The following is a 22,248-nucleotide window of genomic DNA, read 5'->3' as shown; positions in this document are numbered from 1 at the left end:
ACACGGCCATAATTGGCTGTGGCCAATCGCAACGTGGTCAAATGGAACGCTCCCTGTTCCTAGATCTTCTAGGGACATTTCATATTCACAGCGCTTCTATGGCTGCGGTCGGGAAGATGTTCTAGATGCTTTGATGCGTTTGATTGACCAATCAGGACAAAAGGAATAAAGAATTTTTTAATCTGATTGGTCAATCAAATGCTTCAAAGCATCCAGAGCGTCTTCTCGACCGTAGCCTATAAAACGTAGACATTTGAAAATTAAGATTGAACTTTGACCAATCAGAACAAAAGAAAGATAAAATTCTTTTATCCTGATTGGTCTGTCTGATACGGACTTCACAGAAATCGAGTTTGACAGATGTTTAATTTGATAAGGAAATTTACGGAAGGAAGGGTGGAAGAGAGACAAAGTAAATTTACATACGTAATGAAAATTAAAGGACGTAAATGCAAAAATATGTACATATAATGTATTTTATGAAATTTGGTGTACTTATGAATTATAAATGATGTTTATTTATTAACACATCACATTCTTCCTGTACCATCTTAATGAGAAATCTATATATATATATATGCTAGTATGATGGAACTTACTTAACCTGACTTGAGTTCTATTATTGAGCTCGCATCGCCACTCATCTCTTATCTCTGATTATATATATATATATATATCTCTCTCTCTCTCATTGTATTTCGAAACAATTTTGACAATTCTATTTGACTCATTGTACATTGTAATAACATTGCGTCGAGAAAGTTTGAGAAAAACAAGAATGGAGTCCACATCTAGCAAAGTAAAGTATCGTCGCGATATATTAATTCTTTTCTTTATTCCTATACAACTTTTATTCCATATATAATTGTTAAACACCATTTCTTGAATGTTTTTATTTATGTGTTTCATTATCTCTTGATTATCTTATGTATTCAATTTCTTTTTTTACTTATAATTAATTTTTTTTATATTATTTATAATTAATTGTATGGACATTAAAGTTGTTATTTATATGTAATTTCATTTTCTAAAGTAGTAGTAAATAAACATGTAGAATATATGTAGAACAATTGTGTATGTGATGATTATGAAAATTTATAGGAGGAGCAAAACAATCAAGAAGATTCAGATTCTTCAGAAATGGATGAGGTAGAACCCAGGCTAAAGTATATACGGATACGCAATGATTTGGAACATATTCTGCAAAATGATGCAGCTAGTTGTATTGCTGTGCATCCAAAGGTAAGAATTAAAAGTATATTATAATTACATAATTATTTTTCTAAGAATATAAACAGAATTTTAATTTTAAAGTATTTAAATAAGGTATTTAATTTTATCAATTTTAAAGATTTAAGTAAGACAGAAATATGAATAAAAATATAAAACTTTTTTGCTGTACTTATTTATTATACCTTTTTTTCTTAGTTTCTCTGTTTGGGATCACATTGGGGAATGATCCATCTTCTAGATCATCAGGGTAATAATGTAAAGTCTAAAACACTACAAGCACATACAGTGGCAGTTAATCAAATCTCCATAGATCATAATGGGGACTTCATCGCTTCTTGCAGTGATGATGGAAAAGTTTTCATTTATGGATTATACAGTACAGAGGATAATCACAATATGAGCATGGGCAGACTAGTTAAAAGCATAGCAATTGACCCAAATTATTATAAAAGTGGCAGTGGCAGAAGATTTATTACAGGTTTAACTGGATATAATTTTTAGAATTAAATGGAATTAATCTTTAAAATATTATGTATAATATTTTTCTAGTGATATATAAAAAAAATATATTTATACAATTCAGGTGATGACAAGTTGGTGCTCTATGAAAAGACTTTTTTGGCCAGGATGAAGCCAACAGTACTCTGTGAAGCAGAAGGTGGAGTCAAATCTGTTGCATGGTCTGGTCGTTTTGTAGCATGGGCCTCTGATACTGGTGTGAGAGTCTATGATCTTGATGCTAGATGTTCATTGGGACTAATCAAATGGTCTCGTACACCAGAGTAAGTGTTTATATAAATTAGCAGTTATAATATTTTGTATATTACAAAATCTCAAAAAAAAGGTTTAAGAAAAGATTTAAGAAATTGTGAAAACTTTGTGGAAATTATTTATCCTGTATCTTTTTTAAACAAATTGATTATAAATCATTTAAATTTTTGAATTAATGATTCACTCAAAATTTCTTTCGTGGTATGTGTTACATATCCTTGTTTTATATATCTTTGTATGTTATTTCACACAGTACATTGCCAGAGCACTATAGATGCAATTTACAGTGGTCAGACAGTAAAACATTGTTAATTGGATGGGTGGACATTGTACGCATTTGTCATATCAGAAAACGTACCACGCAGGAGATGGTGAATCGAGATTTGCCTGAATTTGTGGTAGATCCAGGTAATCAATAAAGTACTTATTCTTTAATCTATTTCAAATGTTAAAGAATCAATATAACATGGTAATATGTATATATGATAATTATTTGATACAATATAACATAATAATTATTTATTTAATTGCATTTTTTTTCAGTATCTACATTTCAAGTAGATTTTTATATATCGGGTATAGCGCCATTAAAAAATCAATTGGTATTGCTGGGATGCCTAAAAGAATTAGACGAAGATGGAAAAAATCAGCGTCCGACTCTGCATGTGGTTGAACCAAAATATCAGGATTTTTCAGTGCTATGTGCAAATTCACTTACTCTACGTGGTTACAAAGAATACAGCTGCAATGATTATCATTTGAATTGTTTAAAGGAAGAAAATAGGTAAGTGATGATAAAATTAATTTAATACACATAGAATACAATAGAAGACCACTAGGATTTATTATTTATTTTTAATTATAGTTTTGTTATTTAATTTGTGGGATAATTTTTCTTAGTAAAATTCAATTAAATAAAGATGTTAAAGGGCTTTTTTTTATATAAGATCCCAAATCACCCCTCCTCCCCTCTCTCTCTCTAGGATTAAAATGTTTGGATTTAATATGTTAAAATTTTTTCTATTTAACAAACACATACATATTATCAGCTATAATTCATTTATTAATTTTTCTTTCAGTTTTAAAATTATGTATTAATCAAATATAATTATATTAATTTGTTTTTGGAATAATTTATTCACACTTAATAATCATTTTTAAGCATATGAAACATTAATTTTTTAGCACAGAATGATATTTTTAATAGAGAAAATGTAAATATAATTAATTATAAACTTTTATATTGATATTTAAAATGAGAAAAAAATAGTTTTGAATACAAATATATTTTTTTATTTTTAGAAATTTTGAAATCTTTTTTCAATTGATTACGTTTTCCTATCTTTATGTTATTTTTGTTTCTCACACGAAAATTTTTTTATAGGTTTTTTATCGTAAGTCCAAAAGATATCGTGGTAGCTAGTTTATACGATACAGATGACAGAATCGAATGGTTATTGAGCCATGGGAAATTTGAGCAAGCTTTAGAAGCAGTAACAACGAACAATGGCAAAGATTGCAAAAGGCATACGGTATTAGACGTGGGACGAATTTATTTGGATCACTTGTTAGCATATGAGAAATATGATGAGGCTGGAAAACTTTGCCTGAAAATTCTAGGAAGAAATAAAAAGTTGTGGGAAGAAGAGGTGAGAATTTTATTTAATATCACATAATAGTTAGAGTAATCCATGTTGCAAATAATAATTTGTATTTGTATCTGCGAAATTTTTTCGCTTTAGCAGCTTTAGTAGCTTTAGTAGCTTTAGTATGATTTAAATTTTTCCGAGACAGGTTTATAAATTCGCCAGACTGCACCAGTTACGCTCTATTTCATCTTATTTGCCTCGAGGCGATGTCACCCTTGATCCACTAGTGTATGAGATGGTGCTATATGAGTATTTAAAGATGGATCCCGACGGTTTCTTGCAGTTGGTCAAAGAATGGTCTCCAACCTTATACACAGTGGCAGCGGTAGTTAATGGTGTATTGGAGCATTTACTAGTCCACAATCAACGACAGAATGTATTATTGGAAGCATTAGCTATTTTATACATTCATGATGGAAAATACGATAAAGCACTCGCCATGTACTTGAAACTGCGACACAAAGACGTCTTTCAGCTGATTCAGAAGTATCAGTTGTATAATTCTGTTTATGATATGATCGAAGGTCTGATGGATCTAGACACTGAACGTGCCATACAATTTTTTCTGGAAAAAGATAGGGTAGCATCTGATGTCATTGTACAGAAATTACAGCATAATCATCGTTATTTATACTTGGTAATGGCATAATAATTTATATTATTCATATGAGAAATATATAATTTCAAAAAATATATTTAACATATTAAAATCTATCTATTATAAATTCTTTTGTATATTTTGAATTTTTTTATTAAAATAGATATAGAAATTTTTAGCGCTTTTAAATAATTATATAATCATTTCTTTTTAGTATTTAGATGCCTTAGACAAGAGAGATACTAAAGACTCTAAGGGCAAATATCATGGCTTACTAGTGCGACTATATGCTGATTATTCAAGAGACAAGTTATTGCCACTTCTACGTCGCTCTGATAATTATCCAATACAACAAGCTTTAGATATCTGTAGCCAGCGTCAGTTTTATCCGGAAATGGTGTATTTGTTGGGCAGGATAGGAAACACTTCTGAAGCTTTGGCGCTCATGACGAGAGAACTCGACGATATGGAGAGTGCGATTGCATTTTGTCAAGAACACGATGACGAAGAATTATGGAACGATCTAGTTAATTACTCGCTCGACAAACCTAGTACGAATCATATTGTTATTTTTAAAATGTATATGTATATAGTGTGTATGTGTATACGAGCGTGCGTACGTACATGTGAGGATTCGAAAAAAGAATCTACTTTAACATATTATGGATCTTCAAGTAAAATAATTTTTATTACAAGAAATAATTTCACGGATTTTAGCGGCAATTACATTTCTTCTTCAAAAGATTGGCACCTACGTTGATCCCCGACTTATGGTACAAAGGATAGAACCTACTTTGGAAATTCCAGGGCTGAAGAAAGCATTGGTCAAAATGATGTGCGATTATAATCTGCAAGTATCTGTCCAAGAAGGTTGCAAAAAGATACTGTCTAATGATTATTTCAATCTCCATGAACGACTTGTTCGTTGTCAGCAGAAAGGCATATTTGTCGATGGTAATATATATGACTTCATAATAGTATTGATTTCAAAAAACAAAAATTATATATCTATTTGTAGAAATCTTAACCGATTTGAGCAAAGAATCGTGCATGTGACATTAAACATTTTAAACATTTTAATAGATTGCATTCTATTAGAAATACATTAATACATTTAATATGTAACAATTTAATTAAGATCAGTAAACTACTGTTTATTATATAAAATAAAATTATCAGTTTTTTTCTTTTTGTTTTAGATGATCAAATGTGCGGAGCTTGCCATAGGAAGATAATTGTAAGAGGTATTTATAAGTGTCGCAATGCTAATTATAATAATATAAATTATACAATTATATATAATTCATTTTTTAATCTTTTTTTTAGAGCTACGGAATATAGTTGTATTTTATTGTAAGCATTGTTTTCACGAGGATTGTCTACCTAACTTTGAATTTGTTGTATGTACAATATGTTTCTTTTATATATTTATTTATATTATTCTATTGTTGGTGTATCATAATGCTTCTTTTTTTATAGGAAAATTGTGTGATATGCAACTCGCAGGAGATGACACTTGGCAGAAAATGATAAAAGTAATAGCACTATATTATGTGACATGTGCAATATCCAAAGTTCAAAGTGAAGTATAGTGTCATATTTCATTCTGTGACCAAGATTATGTTTTGCACTAATGTATAAAAAAATTTTTATATAATAAATAAGTTGAAGTTACTTATAAAACAGACAGATTTTAATTGAGAAATAATAGTCTTGAATGAAAATCTATAATAAAAATTCTTCTCAATTTATGCAACCAAATTTTATAGATTTTGAAAAAAATATTTTTATTATTTTATTATTACAGGATAGAGACTTCTTTAATATTTCTTATGGACTTACTTTATTTAGATCATAGTTCATTTAATTGTTCATTTGATATAGATTCCACAATAGTTGTGGACAATTTTAAATTAGTTTCTCAATAAATGCGAATTTGTATCAAATTATTTTGATAACTCATTAATAATATTCTAAATTCTTAATTCTCTGGCAAACGCTTTGAAATGTTGTATCGTAAAGTCTATAACGTCGATAGGTTTCACTGATCAAAAATCGATAATAAACAATTAAGTATGTATAATACAAAAAAGGAGTAAATTGTTAAAGAGAGTAGAAGAAAGTAAATTATTAAAATTTATTCAATGAATGAGTTATTACCAATGAGAAGAATCTGAATGTAATCTGCAATTAGTTGTTTTATTTCAGGATGATCTATCAGATATTCTGTGTATTGAGCTATGTTGTAAGACTGGAAAGAAAGAGAAAAAAGGGAGAAATTAATATAAAAACTTATTTTAAAATTTGTATACATATATTTTTATACGTGTATAGTTTTAATTAAACATTTTCTACATTTAAAAGCAGTATTCAATTGTGCAATTAAATGTGCAGTTTATTAGCAATTCATTCTTAAATAGTAAAAAGAAATAACACATAAATATAATTATAATAATTATAATTATATATAATTCTATTTATTAATATAATATAACAAAAAGCATTAATTTTGAAAAAATAAAAGAATTACTTTCATATCCAAATATTTGGAAAGCATCTCGATATTTTGCATCGAAGACTCTTTTGAATTGAAAGAAATTTGCACGTTTATATTTTTATTTATATTGTCTTTTATTAATATATTTTTTTGTGCTCTATAAGGTGTATCCAACCAATCGTACACAAGTATTCTTCCTCGTGATGTCAAATAAATTTTGACTCGTTCTGTAAAGCTGTCTTTTTTATAAATTCTTCGTTCAACAGTGTATATTTCCTGATGATTACCATGCAACTCCATATTTTGTAATGCGGTACAAATCTGCATCGATAATATATTATTTAATAGTAATTTTATTTTCTCTTTTCCCTATTTAATATATTATACTGTCTTAGATCTATTAGGAAATATTTTCTTTTATCAAATTTTATAATCTGGAGTTGATCAATAAAATATAGATTTTAAATATAGATTTAATATTATTATATTATAAACAATTAAATAAGCTTAATTATCAGCTTAGCTTCAATTCTTAATTTTAGATTCATACGAAATTTATCTATGTGCAATCATGATTTTCTAAATGATATATATTTAAAAAAGTTTTGTCAAAGATATATAATTCATCTTACATATTCGCTAGTAGTCACGTTCCCATTTATCGTAATATTCTGAAAATGTAAAATGCCTTCGAAATTCGTTGTAGCGAGATATCGCGTTAGTAATATATTGGAACCTTCATTAATTAAACTTTTATATTGGTAAAGTTTCAAATCTTTGTTCTCTGTTAATGTCGATAAGCAACAAGGACAAGAGTACGTAATCTCGACGTGATATGTATCCTCTTCAAGACCTATAAACAATGACTTTTCACAGACCATTAGACCATTTTTCTTGTAAAGAAACCTAATACGAAAAGAAAAAATATATGCTCTTTTGCGACAAAATTTCATTTAAAAAAATCCTATATATATTGAATTTACGAAACTGAATCCATAAATAATGATATGGCTAAAAAATAACCGGACTGAAACTAAAATCAAATAACAATCGTAATGGCAAAATTATTTTATTTAAAATATGTTTCTTTGGTATTGAAATATTTTTCGAAATTTTCATAATTTTATGACAATCGATAAATAATTTTTAAAATTATTTACTGTTATATATAGTATAGATCAATAGCCTTATCTCCGCCACATTGCATAATATTTTTAATAAAATTTTAAATACAATATCTTCAAAATATGTATTTTTTAATAAAAAATAGGAATCCCAATTTGATAAGTTGAAGAAAAAATATTTTTGTTAAGAGAATTCTTAGATGTACATGAATGCAAATGACAAACTGATAACAATGAAGCATCAATAGTTAACGTTGAGTTAATATTATTGTTAATCGTATTGTTCAAAATAACTCATCGAAATAATATAAACATTGCCATTATTTATGGACTATTTTTTGTATTTTAGTAAATCGTGCTGTAATCATGAATTATACTCGGTATGTTTTTCTTCCAGGCACTGCAGATTGTCCATCATCGAGCTGATGAGTCTCGTTTCATTTAAACAACCATCAATAGTTATCAAGGAATGCACATATACCAGAAATTCGCGATCCTGAGGACCAATCGGTTCTACTTGAATACAATATCTACCTATTTGCTCGATATCATTCATCGAATCACCCTTTAAAGCGACGATAAGTTCTTCCTTGAAGCATAGAATCATCCGATTCGAATCATCTGTGAGTACAAAAGAGCATAAATAATTTCGAAAAAAAATTATATATATATATATATATATATATATATATATATATATATATATGTATTACAAATAATATAATTTATATTGAAAAAATTATTAATTTCCACACACATAATTAGCAGTAAATTTACCGGTACAAAATTTAGAAATGCATTTACGAAAATCAATTGACTCATCGGAGAGCTTTTTTTCCATGTTAGCGATTTAACGCAAAAGTATCTTTTTTCCTGAAACGTAAAAAAAAATATTTAGTTAGATCTAAAAGCATTTGCTACTTGTTCCTATGGTAATATTTATCTGAAACTTGAATTTGTCCCAAAGCGATCGCCAATCGCTATATTTTGCGTTAAACAATTGTTGACATGTGTCAGCATGGCGATAGACTCGAATATTTCGAAAAAGCGAGCAAGCCTACGCACGCATATATGCGACTTGCCTAGAACGTCTGGCAGCAATTTGCCTAAATTACCTCCGAACGCGAAATTCTACAGTCGTTGGAAGCGGAATCTTCAAAAGCTTGTTCTTGTCTCCGCTCAACATCCCTTGGCACAATTAATCTTTCGCAGTCAGGCAGCTGTTGCCTTCGAAAAAAGAAGACACTCAAGATCATCAAATCAATGGATAATTCATCCTTGTAGTATGTTAAGGTATAATAATTAAGGGAAATAGATTTTTGTATAATAAATACATGTGCAGTAAAAGAAAAGTTATCATAGATTCTACTGGGATGCGATAATGACTATTACATTTCTGTATATCTTCGTGATGGTCCCGCATATTGTATGCTTCTACAGAATTGGAAGAAGTAGTGGTCCTGAATATTGGAATATTGTGTATCCCAGTTACGTCATTTGCATCATCGATATATTTCTTAATTTTATTACTGGATATGTGTCCTCGGACAGACATGAGATTCTTCTTGATACTGCTTTAATCGCACGGTGATTCCGATGATTCATGTGTGATAACGTATAAATTAATCTTACCAAAAATCGCTCGACTCCGCTATCTTCAAAAATTTCAGTATAAATGAAAACTGTACATATTTATTACAGACATTACGTGAAAAGATATTTCTTCATTGATTTTATCAGTACACTCCCATATATGTGGTTCTATCCAACACGTATCTTACCACCTGGTCCGGATTCAAATTCTGTATTGCTTATTGTTGAATTTCTACCTATTTTGAAAATAATTCGCATACCTACAGTACGACGCAATGTTCAACACATCAATGCAGTAATTCGTACTTTTATATCACGTATATATAAAAATATTCCCATAAATTGCCGATTTGAATTTTGTAAGCAAAGTAAATTTGAATCGTTTTTAAATAGAAAATTTTTGGTATTTCTCAAACTCGAGAGACAACTATATGGCTTGTTATCTTAACATTATTGATATTCCATTGGAGTAGCTGTATAAGCTTCGTCTTTCCTTACATCGTTATGCATATACAAGAAAAACCGATAAAAGTATATTCAGTACTTATACATATATTGCAATCGTTTTCTTTTTTTTCGATAAATAGTTTATATAAATTGTTATATTAAAATATTTTTTATACTTATATAACACGATAATTTTAGAATTCCGATGCGTATTATATAGTCACAGAACTTTATAATAAACCACATTGGAAAGTGTATTTAATATTTGTACATATTGGAGTAAGTAATTTAATTGGCTCGAGTTTCGTGGAATTCGACAGTTTTGGAATTTGTGATAAAGTAATACGATGCACACTTTTGCTGTTCGGGAAAGGCTATACAATTTATCTGATTGGTATTAAATTTGTTTGTTACTATTTTATATCAAGTTTTGTTAATTAAAAAGAATTATTTAATAATTTATTAATGATGTAATAATAATTTTTAATAGCGTAATAATAATTTCTTACAATATGCTCTTATGATCACAGTAACAATCCTGCAATTTTTGGAGTCATTAGCAGAGCCTGAACTTAAATATCAACGAATCATGCATCAAGTAAAGGAATATATTCGTCAAAAGAAACTTCCATTATATTTACAAGATAAGCTTATCTTTTACTACGAGTATCGTTATCAAGGCAATTTCTTCAAAGAAAATGTTATATTTGACACACTTTCAAGTTAGTTAAAAGCAACAAAAAACTAAACTGTAAACTATATACATTTTTTAAAAGAGAAAAAAATTTCTTTTCTTTCTAAGAAAAAAATTGGAATATAATTATAAAAGTATATTTTTTATATATTTATATAAATAGACTGCGCACTCTCGCATTGATGATATGAATGTTAAGGAGAGATAATAGAGAGTTAAATGTTTTCTTTATTTAACAAATAATTTAACAACAAGAAAAACGCACACACATATATCTGACCCTATTCTCCATTTTTATTAACATTATCTTTATGCAAGAAAAGTTCACAGTCTATTTATACAGCTTACATTTCCTTCAATATTTTCAATATCATATATACTTTTTATTTCATTTATTCTAGATCATTTAAATCAAGAAATTTTATTTCATAGCAGCCAAGGTTTAATAGATACCATGATTCTTCATAATTTGCCCCGCAATGTTCTTGGTGATTTAATAAGTAATTATTTCCTTCTTGTTATATTAAAAAAATAGTTAATAAATATAAATAATAATAAAAAATAAAACAATATTAATAATCGATATTTATATAATTATATATTATTGTCATATGCATTAGTGTAATATTTATTTTCTACTATTCATCATTAATCTACTCATTATTGATCTATTATTTGTTTTAAAAATTGAAAAGTTTATCGGTTTGTCGTAGATTTAATGAAACCGGTGATATATCTAGCAGGAGATATAATTTATAAAGCTAGCACTGATAGTGACTGTATGTATTTTATAGCCAGCGGAACCGTTGTATTGATCACGTTCTCAGGAAGAGAAGTAAGAGATTGCACCTGTTTACGTAAAAAAAAGAATGAACTTTTATTTCGTTTGAAATTACAATTAAGTAATAAGATGTTTTTGAAGATATGTCACTTACACGATGGTGATCATTTTGGCGAAGCTGGTATGGTCCATTCGGATCGGCGTAGAGCAGAATCTGTTATCGCTCTGGAAGTGTGCGAGCTACTTCGCTTGCATCGTCGTGATTTCAAGCGTCTTTTTGCCAAAAGCTCGGAATTTTATCATAGCTTGGAGCATATCGCGCGAGAACGTTCGCAGAAAATTAAGAAATTGAATGAAGAGCACGAACGAAAATGAAAGAATTCAAAAGCAGTTTTATTCATTCTATGTAATGGAGATTCTGTAAATTAAATTCATTTTATTTATTGTTACGTAGATAAAAAATTAAAAAAAATTTTCTTGAAAAAGATATTTTTTATAAAAACTTGTTAAACACTGAATGTCATGCTCCTATGTTTTTTTCTTGCAGCTGGTGAATTCTAATAAGAAGCGAAAAATCGTTGTATCTTTCTATTGTTATTTTTCTAAAGTTTTAAACATACTTGCATTCTTTTGTGATTTTAGTAATTTTTTATGCCATTAATTTATATTTTGTTTTTAAACGTCAAATTTTTATAAAAAACTGTTAAGGTATAATTGATTAAGATATAATCGTTAAGGTATGGCATTTTTTTATGTTTAGAATGGAACAAAAACGCTATCGTCGGTAGAATAAGTCTGATTTAACGAACATAAATGTGGCAAAAGCTCCACTTTCGTTTCCCACTGGCCTAGTAAAATCGACATGTGCCCGAGGTCGCTCGAAATAGCATCGCCATTCGAAGAGCAACATCTAATAGCTCCAGTGAATTAGGGACAGCAACGACAATGAGAAATATACATTGTATATGTATGTATATATGTGATAGAGAGATACGTATATACAGGATAGAAACCGATCAAAGCCGGAAATTGCGATTGATCGAGATTAAATGGGTTCGGAATAAGACTAATGCTGACTTTTATCGAGTTTGATGGATATTTGTTATGTTAGAGCATCATCATAGAAAGAATTGCATTAAAAATCCGAAATAACAACAAGAACTTAATATCTTCCAAATTTATAAAATTTTTAATATACAGAATAATAATATAAGATACATATAGAGAGCGTAAAAACATCAAAATCAATTCAATTTTATAAATTAAATATATTTAAATATATTTTTTTTAGTAGATTCCTTTTCAACATTATTGAAAACGTCTAACAATAAGTATTGAATATTTCATGCACTTTCGATCATTTTGACCTTTGCCGTAAATAGCATTATCGGAAAATGGTTTGCTTACTTTTTAAATTTAAATTGCAGATTTAAATGCAGAGCGCTAATAAAAAAAATTCTTAGATATTAAATTTTATTAAATTGTAATAAATTTTATATTTTATAAAATATAAAATTTATTATGATTGCCATATTAGATCCATTATATTTAATTTCATAATTCTAAATATTTTTTTGAGTTTAACATTATTAAAAAAAACATTAATATAAAGAAGTAAACCAGTATAGTTAAAATAAATGTCGGTTAGTTAAACTAAAAAAAAAATTAAATATTATTTGGAATATTTTCGCATATAAATATCTTATCTTCAGAAGACTTTAGAAGACTTTAGAGGGAAAATATTGATTTATTGAAAAAAATTTATCCCTCTCAATTTATAAAAGTTATGCTAAAAGATTTGCATATCCCGCTATATTCCATATTCTATATCTATCTTATGTACATTTTACGGGATAGCTTTGCGTGGAAGCAAGGAAATTTTTTATTTTGCTTATTTTACAAGATATTATAACTAAATCTTAGAAAAAAATCTATCTTGCAAAATTCTATCTTACAAAATCAAACACATGCAAAAAAATATTCTCTCTCATTATATTTACTTAAGATTATATTTAATCCCATGTATATGGGCATGGAAAAATCTATTCATTTAAATCTCCATTTCGACATTAACTCTTGCGAATATTTTCTCGATCTTGATACAAGATTGCAACGATGAAGCATAATGCAGAAGAGTCGTCGTGTCAACATACGATGCATTATGTATGCCTGATTCATGTCGGTCGCGGGAAGCAGACCGTGGTGAGGAGGGAAGAAGGCACATAGTATCATTGCGTAATAGCCTGTTGTTCGACGCTGCAGTAACATTGCATCCCGTTGATGTAATTCTCAAAAATACCTACGATACAGCTTCCACTAATGACGATTGTATGTACATTAATATGTATCATATACACGAGAAAATTCGCATGAGAATCACGTTGATGGAACTCAAGGCAATTCTTTTACGTCAAATGTCTACTATAAACGTGTTACTTTCAAGGTTTTCCTACACCTCAAAGACAAATAAGTGGTACTAAGTCATCCTCACTCTCTGAGACATGAGCGGAGAGACCATGAACTCATTGTATATTTCATATTTTCGTTGTACGAAATATACATATAACTTGATGTTAATGCTAAATTTTAGGAATATAAATGATATTAGCATTTATTTAAGAAAATAGACAATTTCATTTTTTTTTCTTTGAAGATAAGTTAGAGAATTATTGAAATTATTAAAAATGAAAGAAAATGAAACGCACTCTCTAAAAGTGAATCAGTGTATTATCACTGTAATTAGTGCTGTACTTATAACTGCTTGTAATCAGTGAATATTTCCTGTTTTTCAGTAATAATACACTGATTCACTTTTATAGAGCACGTAAACAAACCACACTCAGTTATAATTTATCATAAATGTCAATTAGTTATGTTTTTAATTATTTTCTTATATATATTTTATAATTATTTCTTAGAAGTATTAATTATCAGAAAAAATTAATTAATTATTAATAAGTAATCATTTTTATTTAAGAAATAAATTGCTTTTATCATAATAATATATTCTTGATGGTAATAATACAAAATATATGACATATCTTTAGATAGCAATAACAAATTTATTATACAATATTAAATTCGCACAAAAGCAATTTTTTTCTTAAAAGAAAAGTTAAGAAATCATTAAAAATAAAAAGAATGAAATAAAATGCACATGAATAATTTACCAATTATAAATTTTCGTAATTGCCAATTATTTTCCAATTATTTATTAATTTACTACTATATATAAATTTTACTATATATAATTTTACTATATATAAATTTTATAATTATTTATCTGTAAAGAATTAGTGAAGGGCTGGCTATTTTCGGTTACATCATTGGACCAATTCGTGGCGCGATCAAGCAGAAAACGCAGCAATCTTTGCATTTCTGCGTCACTTTGCTACCTACGTAAGCTCATGTCAGTGTTATTACATGCGTGACGTCTTCCCCTCATCTCTCTGACCGCTGGTGTAAATACACACACCAAACGAATAAGTGGGAGATCGCCTCCCTAACCGACGACGTTGGCGAAGGCGTCTCTCGTCAGTCAAATTGCGATCGTCGTTGCGTGACCATTTAACGTTGCACTTGGTATACAAATGTAGCATCTCGCCGTGCGCTTATATATATATCTACACATACGAAAATAACATTTTCGTCAAGAACTAAGCTATCACGGAGTTACGACTTCTTCCGAGATTTCACGCACCTTGCAACATATATTCCGCAACTTTACGATTTTTTTTTATAGGTCCATAGAAAAAGTCTAAAAAAAGACAACTTAAAGCATTAATTGGCAATAAATAAATATTATATAAATTGATAATTGATATTTAAACGGGATTATTTTTTTTCTCATAAAATTATATCTATTTTATATCTAAACATTTAAAAAGTGAAAAATGGTGTATAAAAATAGATTTTACATATCATAGTTTCCGAGTTACCAACTATAAAGTAAATTTATGAATTTATGTATGTATATTTTTTTCTCTAAACACATAACTCCTGAAATATTGACATGAATTTGCAAATTATATGTATGTTACATTAGAATAAATTTTTTTTTATAAAAAATACATATGCAACAAAGAATACATAAGATGTATGAAAGATTTATACAAATATAAATCTCTCAATGTGTTTTTTATTAAGTTTATTATATGAAAAAATATATATACCATATTACTGTATATATTTCATACGCGCATGTACTTATGAGAACTTTTAAATTATTGTTTGCTTTTTTTATAATAAATAATTTTTGTAATTAATATCAATTTTGAAGGGGAAGCATTTCCAATCTTTTTTGTTTTAAATGGACTTTTAAATACATTTTACATAAACGCTTCACTAAAATTTCTCTATATATCACGTACATTAATTTTGAATTTTATATTTAATTCTTAAAAACAGGGTTAAATAATTCTCCGGCATACATACGTTGGATTCGTAAAAAAAGCGTGGAAAGACAGCTCCCGTAAAACTTGATACTACGTGTGCAGTAAAACATCATCGAATTGATTCCGACATCGATAAAATGGAACGATTACTACTGTTGACTCTTTTACTTGTCGTAGTATTGTGTCATGAACAGTTCCAAGTGACCTTCGAATGGAAGTCGATTGACTTTCAGTGGCCGTCAGAGGAAGTACGGAAATACGCTGTATTGCGTGGCGATTACATAGCGTCGAACAACTTCATCACCACCGTGAAATTCTGGAAGGACAAGATGTACCTGACAATACCACGATGGAAGGACGGGGTGCCGGTAACATTAGGGGTCACGTCGGCAAAACCGGTGGACGGGGACACAGCGCCCTTACTGGATCCCTTTCCCACCTGGGATATGCAGAAGCTGGGCGACTGCTCGGCTTTTCAATTAGTCCACAGCATAGAGATCGATCCTAAAGGTCGCATGTGGGTGCTAGATACCGGTCGATCTACAGCTCTGAGTAAGGAAAATGAGGGAGATTGTCCGGCTCGTCTCGTCATTCTTGATCTCGAAGACAACGGCAAGATAATCCGCACTTACGAGTTCCCTGATTACGTAGCTCGCCGCGGTGTGACTTATCTCAACGATATCGTCCTTGATCACGAGAACGGTGGCATGGCATACATCACTGACAATGGTCGCGACGATCCTGGCATCATCGTGTATTCCGTGAAGAACAATACCTCCTGGAAGATTCGGCATGACTCCATGAAGGCGAAAGCGGAGGCAGTCGGGTTTATGGTAGCGAAAACGCATGTGATCAACCCGGTGCACGTGGACGGCATAGCGCTCTCACCTGCAAGCGAGCCCGACAGGTATTTTGCCAAATTTAAATTTTTTTTCTTACGCAAGGGATCACATGAGCGTTGAATGTAATACAGGGTGTTCTTAAACATGTGCGAAAAATTTCGACGGGTGATCCTCTTTGAGTGATGTCTAGGAGAAACATTTATATCAGTGTCCTGGCATAGTTTTAAACATGCAAGATATAACATCTTGATTGCTATAATAAAAAAATTATTAATATCAGATATTTTATTAATTGAAATGCATTACGATACGTAACATTTTTTGCGATAGTAAAACTTTTATAGCGCGATGCAAGTAATTGCAAATAAAATTGCTATTGCATATTACTACATAAATTTGGCGATTGGATTTACATATTCATCATGCTGTATCATTCTATTTATTAACCTTCGATATCTCACAAGCTATCAAAAATGGCTAGCTAGATTTTTAATGCTTAAAACATATTATCTTCATATGTATCTTATCGTATGTATATTTTTAAAATACGTATGAGTACGAAATTATTTTTTGCCATGCCTATCTTTCTTTCTTTTTTTCCCTCTTTTTTATAATTATATTATATTATTTTTATAATTATATTATACTTATTTCTTATAATTATAATATAATTATATAATTTCTACAATTTTCTATACTTTTATCTAATTCTATAATTATATCTAATTATGACAGCTTTTCTATAAGTAGAAATTATATCTAATTATATAATTTCTATTTACAGAAAAGCTGTCATAAACGGGTATAAAGATAAAGAACAGTGGTGTAAAAATATATTTAAATGTTTCTCTAAAAAATTTATTTCTAAAAAAGATGTAAAATAAAGATGATTTATTTCAAGCCTGCCCAATCTTTATTAAAGTGTGATTGACTTTTTAAAAAAACTGTAACTGATAAAAATTATTATGTAATTACTATCATTTTTATTTTAATTTATAATTAGCTAAATATTCAATGCTATTTCTATTGTATTGTTTTTATTTTTTTTTACTATTGTATTCATATTTAAAAAATATTTTCAAAGCAGTAACTATAAATATTTTTATTATTGTTTGTATTAATATGTGCATAAATATATCTTTGATGAGCTATTCAGAAGATGCGGATTACAAATCAAACGACAGTATTTCTATTATACATCTCGCGAGTACAGCCCTAATTTTATTTATATTTATATTGAGGAATTTTTTCTCTGCAATATTTTTAATAAATAAACTTCAAATTTATGCAAGACATTTTAACGAATGGCAATGAAATCTGTTTCAGGCAGATTTACTACTCGCCATTATCTTCGTTTCATTTGTACTCAATCCCAGTATCCGCTGCGAGAGACAACGCGACGAACATTGATCAGTTCGTGAAGGAACTCGGGCGGAAGTCATCGCAGACCGATGGTATGGTAATGTCGGCCACTGGCGTGCTTTATTTCGGCTTATTAGCTGACGACGCTATCTCCATGTGGGATACCAAAAAATTGTCCTTTACCGTCGGTCAACGAGTTATATCGCGCGATCATATGTTGACGCAGTGGCCCGATAGCTTCAGCTTCGACGAGGATGGGAACTTTTGGTGTGTCACTAACATGTTACAAAACTTTTTGAACAATCGTGTCGATATCGATGTGCCCAACTATCGTTTGATTCGAACACGCGTAGGGGTCAAGAGTTATCAATATTACGAGAATGGAACGGCGCCGGAATGGCCGGATTTTACCGCCGGTGCCGAATCTGTCAAATTCGCCCTCGCCACCTTATTGGTCGTACTTCTGGTATTTGTTGCCAAGTAATTGCTTCGTATCAAAAATATATATAAAGATGTGCAGATTTGCCGATTCAAACGCTAGAAGAAAGGATTTATAAGTTCATTAGCAAAAATCACATTAGCAAAAAATCAATTACATTTTGCGTTAACTTTTAAGTGCCCAAAATTTTTCCATAACGTCTATATGTTTAGGTGTAAATTGAATAAAACACGAAATGAAAATAGTACAGAATAGAAAAATTCAACAATTACGTAACGGATAGCAAATATCTTCTTAACGATATTATGAAAAATTTTATCCGAGTAATATTTAAAATTATTTTAAAATTATTTAAGGCCAAATTTTAATTATCGATGTATAAAAATTTTTAGAGAGATGCAAAAATCTATATTAATCGAAAGATATTCTTTACATGTATATCAAAAGGAATACTTAAGAATCGATTTTTGTTGTCGCAGTTTTCGTGGATCATGTCCACGCGCGAATGTGTGTTCTTTTCACTGTATTATTTATAACTACCCTTCGAACTTAATTAATCAAAGCGCGTCCAATCGTCGGGATTTCAAAGTGTTATCGATCCAAATAGACGGCTTAAATTAGAAACTTGGATTTGCACTTTCAATTTAAATTATGCAGCTGTAACTTTTAATTATAAGATCAGTATGATGAATGAATAAACAACGAATGCGAATTTGTTCTCGGCACAAACGTGCCGAGAACAATTGTATTCAGATTAGATACTGCATGCATGAACATAAAATTATCAGATGCAATAATTACTGCACATGCGCAAGCTTTATTTTTATTATTTGATAAAAAAAAATAAAAATAGATAATATATAAAAATAATATATGAATGATAATATTGTAAAAATTGAATGATAATAAAAATAGCACGATAATAAGCATGAGATCCAGAAGCAATACAACGAATGCATAATAACATTATGTACAGCTTTCTTTGACATATATATTATCTACATGTCAAACTTTCTCTGATGTATCTATTATCTATTATTATCGATTACGTTACGAAATTTACTATCAATATTCGCTGTCTATAATACATATAGATTTCTAGTACTGAAAATGAATTTTGAAATGCCTTAAGTAATGAACAAATATAAAATATTAAAAATTCTGCTTATGTTTGTTAAATCAATATTTCTGATTTTAATAATGATAATTCGCAATTGTTTGTTTATTCGTTATATCTAATTGTAAATTATGATCATTACAATAATTTATAAACAGCATTTAAAAGTAGAACGATGCTGGTAAAAGTGTTTTTAATATAAATAGAAAAAAATTTGGCATGTATATTTATTTATATAATATCGATATTAATTTATATTTATATATGTATATTTTTAATATTTCAATGAATATTTACCTGTTCCTCTTTCTTTTTCTTCTTTTTATCTCTGTTCCTTATTTTTTCTCCTTTTTGAAAAAATTTTACTTTTTTCTTGTTTATTCTTTATTTTTTTATTTTCTCTCTCTCTCTCTTTCTCTCTCTCTCTTTGATCTAGTTCTGCATTAAACAATTTCTATACTTAAATTAACACATTATTTCATGTTATATTTTTGTGTATACATAAAATCTTTGTTAATATTATTAAATATATATATAGAGTAAGTCATATCAATTTATTATTACTTTATTATTGTTATTATAATTACTATATTATAATTATTATTAATAAAAAATAAAAGAAACATCAATAAAGACAAAATTTTAAATAAACTGTTTATTTCAGAAAATTCTTACTTTACTTATTCCCATTGTACATTGAAAAAAAGGCTTGGTTATAATAATCCAAACTTGATAAATGTTACCCACCGCTGTGGTGAAATAGTTTCAACTAAATGTATAGGTGATTAAGACGAAATTATTTAATTATTTTTAATATTTAGTGAACTCAATTAAACGTAAAATATTTATAACTATTTTTGGAAAATGTTTATAACTATTACTAAATATTTTGTTATTATTATCATACTTGATGATAAAAACTAAATATTTCAAAAAATGGATTACTAAATGCATCTCATAGATTTACCCAGAATTTTTTTTTCAGTGTAGTATATATATCCACAAATATGTTCTACGCAATATATACATTATGATTCCATCCACCGATGGAATGTTCCATTCGCTTTCGTCGAATGAGTCATCTTGCCTCGTTTTTCTCTCTGTTCAATTCATCCTGTAAATAAGGCCGTATACATTACTAACGTTAATAAAAGCCGCTTTTCTCAGAAAACTGTTTGAGATCTCCGCTATCAATTCTGACTAAGGAGCGTATTGTGTGGATCCAGTGAATGAATTGAATTGCAGGTGCAATCGCGCGCGCGAGAGAAAGAGAGAGAGAGAGAAATTCTCAGGTTTATAATTCCGTTTATTAAATGCAGTTGAAGCCTACAAAAAATTGCGTGACATGCATGCGTATAAATAGAATACGCGCATAATCACATAAAAGAATGCATACACGACAAAGACAATTGTAAAGATTTAAATGAACCTTGGTTTGAATAATAATAATTAAAAATTGAATCAAAATTTTGGAAATTAGAGCCGCGTTCTCTGTTTTATGCGATACTTTAATTGTACAAAATGAAAAAAAAACAGAAATGCGCGATACAATCGAAATACATATACATATATATTGTAATACATACAGTAAATTGTTGCACTGTGTATATATTAATATAATATTAATAATATACTTGAAATATATTTTTTCTTTATTAAGAAAAAAATTATTTTTATTTTAATAAATTATTTCCAATTAATTGTTCTTACCATTAAATTTATTTTTGTAACTAATTGTACTTTTTTTTTAAGTAATATGTGTGTATATATATATATATATATATGCATATATGTGTGCTGTGTGTGTGTGTGTGTGTGTGTGTGTGTGTGTGTGTGTGTGTGTGCGCGTGCGTGCGTATATGTGTGTGTATACATATTATATTATCATTAAAATATTACTTATAATATTTTATTATTATATACTCTTATTATTTTTATATTACTGTTATTATCATGTTTTCGTTGACAAAAATATCTACTATTAAAAAATAAAAAATTTACCTTATTGATGAATTTATTGTGCACAATAGTCTTTACACTAATGATACGCGTATCAAATAATAAATGATTAATAAATTAGCTTAATGATTGACTGATTAATATACTTGTTATGAATATCAAACGATAAATAAATTAGGTCAATATACAACACATAAAACGTATAGAGTAAATGGCGCGCGTTTGTAAAATTCTAATTCCATTAAAAAAAAGAAACATAGAGCGAACATTCACAAGATTAAAGATTAGAATTGGACCAATCAGAACAAAAGGAACTAAACTTCCTCTCTTCTGATTGATCAAATTTTAATCTTCGATTTTCATTGGATGACGTCCAATTGGACGCATTGCCTATTGGCCAGTTGAAAACAAAGCTCTCTGATTGGTCAATTGTGCTAGTTACCGGTCAATGTGAGTGGTTGTGTCCAAATAAACTCTTCTCTTTAGTCGATGTTCATATCTAGGGTGTTTTATGCTATGAGATCTATGATTGGCCGCATTCAGTGGACTCGACCGCTAAGTAGCAATCGAACGTGATTGGTTTCTACTTTCGGATCCGGCCAATCAGCGTCGAATTACATCGGAAAATCTAGTAATGTTGCCCAACTGTTGAGTCCGCTGGATGCGGCCAATGGCTGCGTTCAGCAGAAAAAGTTGCTTTACAACTGTTGTAAAATTCGTGAGCCTGATTGGTGTATGCTCTTAATTT

The 22,248-nt window shown here is 29.0% G+C and overlaps 4 protein-coding genes and 2 long non-coding RNA genes across 17 annotated transcripts; 3 read left to right on the top strand and 3 right to left on the bottom strand.

The window, feature by feature from the left end:
• Nucleotides 1-326: 326 nt before the first annotated feature.
• On the top strand, nt 327-8,393 carry Lt (vacuolar protein sorting-associated protein light). Of its 6 annotated transcripts, none has more exons than XR_014437805.1 (14): nt 421-799; nt 1,102-1,242; nt 1,429-1,711; nt 1,817-2,015; nt 2,258-2,412; nt 2,548-2,788; nt 3,389-3,653; nt 3,799-4,290; nt 4,466-4,802; nt 4,969-5,205; nt 5,451-5,488; nt 5,578-5,651; nt 5,731-5,786; nt 8,270-8,345. XR_014437805.1 is itself a non-coding variant. In XM_083094258.1 (14 exons), exons 1-13 carry the CDS (start codon nt 779-781, stop codon nt 5,779-5,781), a joined length of 2,541 nt encoding a protein of 846 aa, XP_082950384.1. In that variant the 5' UTR covers nt 421-778; the 3' UTR covers nt 5,782-5,786; nt 8,270-8,376. The 6 variants fall into 6 exon arrangements, 3 of the variants coding, with proteins under 3 accessions (XP_082950385.1, XP_082950384.1, XP_082950383.1); XM_083094258.1 differs by having other exon boundaries at nt 5,451-5,495; nt 8,270-8,376; XR_014437803.1 differs by having other exon boundaries at nt 422-799; nt 5,451-5,495; nt 5,731-5,832; nt 8,270-8,393.
• On the bottom strand, nt 6,043-8,793 carry LOC145968640 (ciliogenesis-associated TTC17-interacting protein). Of its 3 annotated transcripts, none has more exons than XM_083094277.1 (6): nt 8,650-8,793; nt 8,250-8,493; nt 7,381-7,654; nt 6,782-7,069; nt 6,412-6,502; nt 6,043-6,274 (listed from the first exon to the last, which is right to left on the bottom strand). In XM_083094277.1, exons 1-6 carry the CDS (start codon nt 8,711-8,713, stop codon nt 6,225-6,227), a joined length of 1,011 nt encoding a protein of 336 aa, XP_082950403.1. In that variant the 5' UTR covers nt 8,714-8,793; the 3' UTR covers nt 6,043-6,224. The 3 variants fall into 3 exon arrangements, with proteins under 3 accessions (XP_082950403.1, XP_082950402.1, XP_082950404.1); XM_083094276.1 differs by having other exon boundaries at nt 6,044-6,295; XM_083094278.1 differs by having other exon boundaries at nt 6,044-6,295; nt 8,630-8,690.
• On the top strand, nt 8,451-12,664 carry LOC145968636 (potassium/sodium hyperpolarization-activated cyclic nucleotide-gated channel 1-like). The gene is made up of 11 exons (XM_083094267.1): nt 8,451-8,495; nt 8,840-9,165; nt 9,226-9,459; nt 9,574-9,760; nt 9,859-9,996; nt 10,111-10,306; nt 10,443-10,634; nt 11,008-11,106; nt 11,320-11,441; nt 11,529-11,793; nt 12,148-12,664. The coding sequence occupies exons 2-10, from the start codon at nt 8,891-8,893 to the stop codon at nt 11,760-11,762; spliced, it is 1,677 nt and encodes a 558-aa protein (XP_082950393.1). The 5' UTR covers nt 8,451-8,495; nt 8,840-8,890; the 3' UTR covers nt 11,763-11,793; nt 12,148-12,664.
• LOC145968645 (uncharacterized) lies at nt 12,550-15,138 on the bottom strand. The gene is made up of 2 exons (XR_014437808.1): nt 14,787-15,138; nt 12,550-13,686 (listed from the first exon to the last, which is right to left on the bottom strand). It is a non-coding gene; the product is annotated as an uncharacterized LOC145968645 (long non-coding RNA).
• LOC145968639 (protein yellow) lies at nt 14,859-20,192 on the top strand. Of its 4 annotated transcripts, none has more exons than XM_083094274.1 (3): nt 14,859-14,969; nt 15,795-16,688; nt 17,950-20,192. In XM_083094274.1, the coding sequence occupies exons 2-3, from the start codon at nt 15,919-15,921 to the stop codon at nt 18,467-18,469; spliced, it is 1,290 nt and encodes a 429-aa protein (XP_082950400.1). In that variant the 5' UTR covers nt 14,859-14,969; nt 15,795-15,918; the 3' UTR covers nt 18,470-20,192. The 4 variants fall into 4 exon arrangements, with proteins under 4 accessions (XP_082950400.1, XP_082950401.1, XP_082950398.1 ...); XM_083094275.1 differs by having other exon boundaries at nt 14,897-14,979; XM_083094272.1 differs by having other exon boundaries at nt 14,918-15,335.
• Nucleotides 19,898-21,720, bottom strand: LOC145968643 (uncharacterized). 2 transcript variants are annotated; one of them, XR_014437807.1, is made up of 4 exons: nt 21,543-21,720; nt 20,509-20,655; nt 20,217-20,310; nt 19,898-19,979 (listed from the first exon to the last, which is right to left on the bottom strand). It is a non-coding gene; the product is annotated as an uncharacterized LOC145968643 (long non-coding RNA). The 2 variants fall into 2 exon arrangements; XR_014437806.1 differs by lacking the exon at nt 20,217-20,310.
• Between the last annotated feature and the right edge of the window lie 528 nt (nt 21,721-22,248).

This window comes from Camponotus vicinus, unplaced genomic scaffold (assembly GCF_025532165.1).
Source record: "Camponotus vicinus isolate PSW18456_S1 unplaced genomic scaffold, iyCamVici1.0 SCAF_3, whole genome shotgun sequence".
NCBI lineage: Eukaryota > Metazoa > Arthropoda > Insecta > Hymenoptera > Formicidae > Camponotus > Camponotus vicinus.
This window is presented reverse-complemented; position numbering and strand designations above follow the sequence as displayed.

Bases quoted from the DNA above. Each gene is read 5' to 3' on its own strand.
- Lt (XM_083094258.1), top strand. From the start codon at position 779: ATGGAGTCCACATCTAGCAAA. The intron at 800-1,101 runs GTAAAGTATCGT...GAAAATTTATAG, and splicing joins TGGAGTCCACATCTAGCAAA to GAGGAGCAAAACAATCAAGA. The intron at 3,654-3,798 runs GTGAGAATTTTA...TTTCCGAGACAG, and splicing joins AAAAGTTGTGGGAAGAAGAG to GTTTATAAATTCGCCAGACT.
- LOC145968639 (XM_083094274.1), top strand. From the start codon at position 15,919: ATGGAACGATTACTACTGTTGACTCTTTTACTTGTCGTAGTATTGTGT. The intron at 16,689-17,949 runs GTATTTTGCCAA...AATCTGTTTCAG, and splicing joins CCTGCAAGCGAGCCCGACAG to GCAGATTTACTACTCGCCAT.
- LOC145968640 (XM_083094276.1), bottom strand. From the start codon at position 8,713: ATGGAAAAAAAGCTCTCCGATGAGTCAATTGATTTTCGTAAATGCATT. The intron at 8,494-8,649 runs GTAAATTTACTG...TTGTACTCACAG, and splicing joins CATTTCTAAATTTTGTACCG to ATGATTCGAATCGGATGATT. The intron at 6,503-6,781 runs GTAATTCTTTTA...CTTTCTTTCCAG, and splicing joins CCAAATATTTGGATATGAAA to TCTTACAACATAGCTCAATA.
- LOC145968636 (XM_083094267.1), top strand. From the start codon at position 8,891: ATGGCGATAGACTCGAATATTTCGAAAAAGCGAGCAAGCCTACGCACG. The intron at 9,460-9,573 runs GTGATTCCGATG...TATTTATTACAG, and splicing joins GATACTGCTTTAATCGCACG to ACATTACGTGAAAAGATATT. The intron at 9,761-9,858 runs GTAATTCGTACT...GTTTTTAAATAG, and splicing joins ATGTTCAACACATCAATGCA to AAAATTTTTGGTATTTCTCA.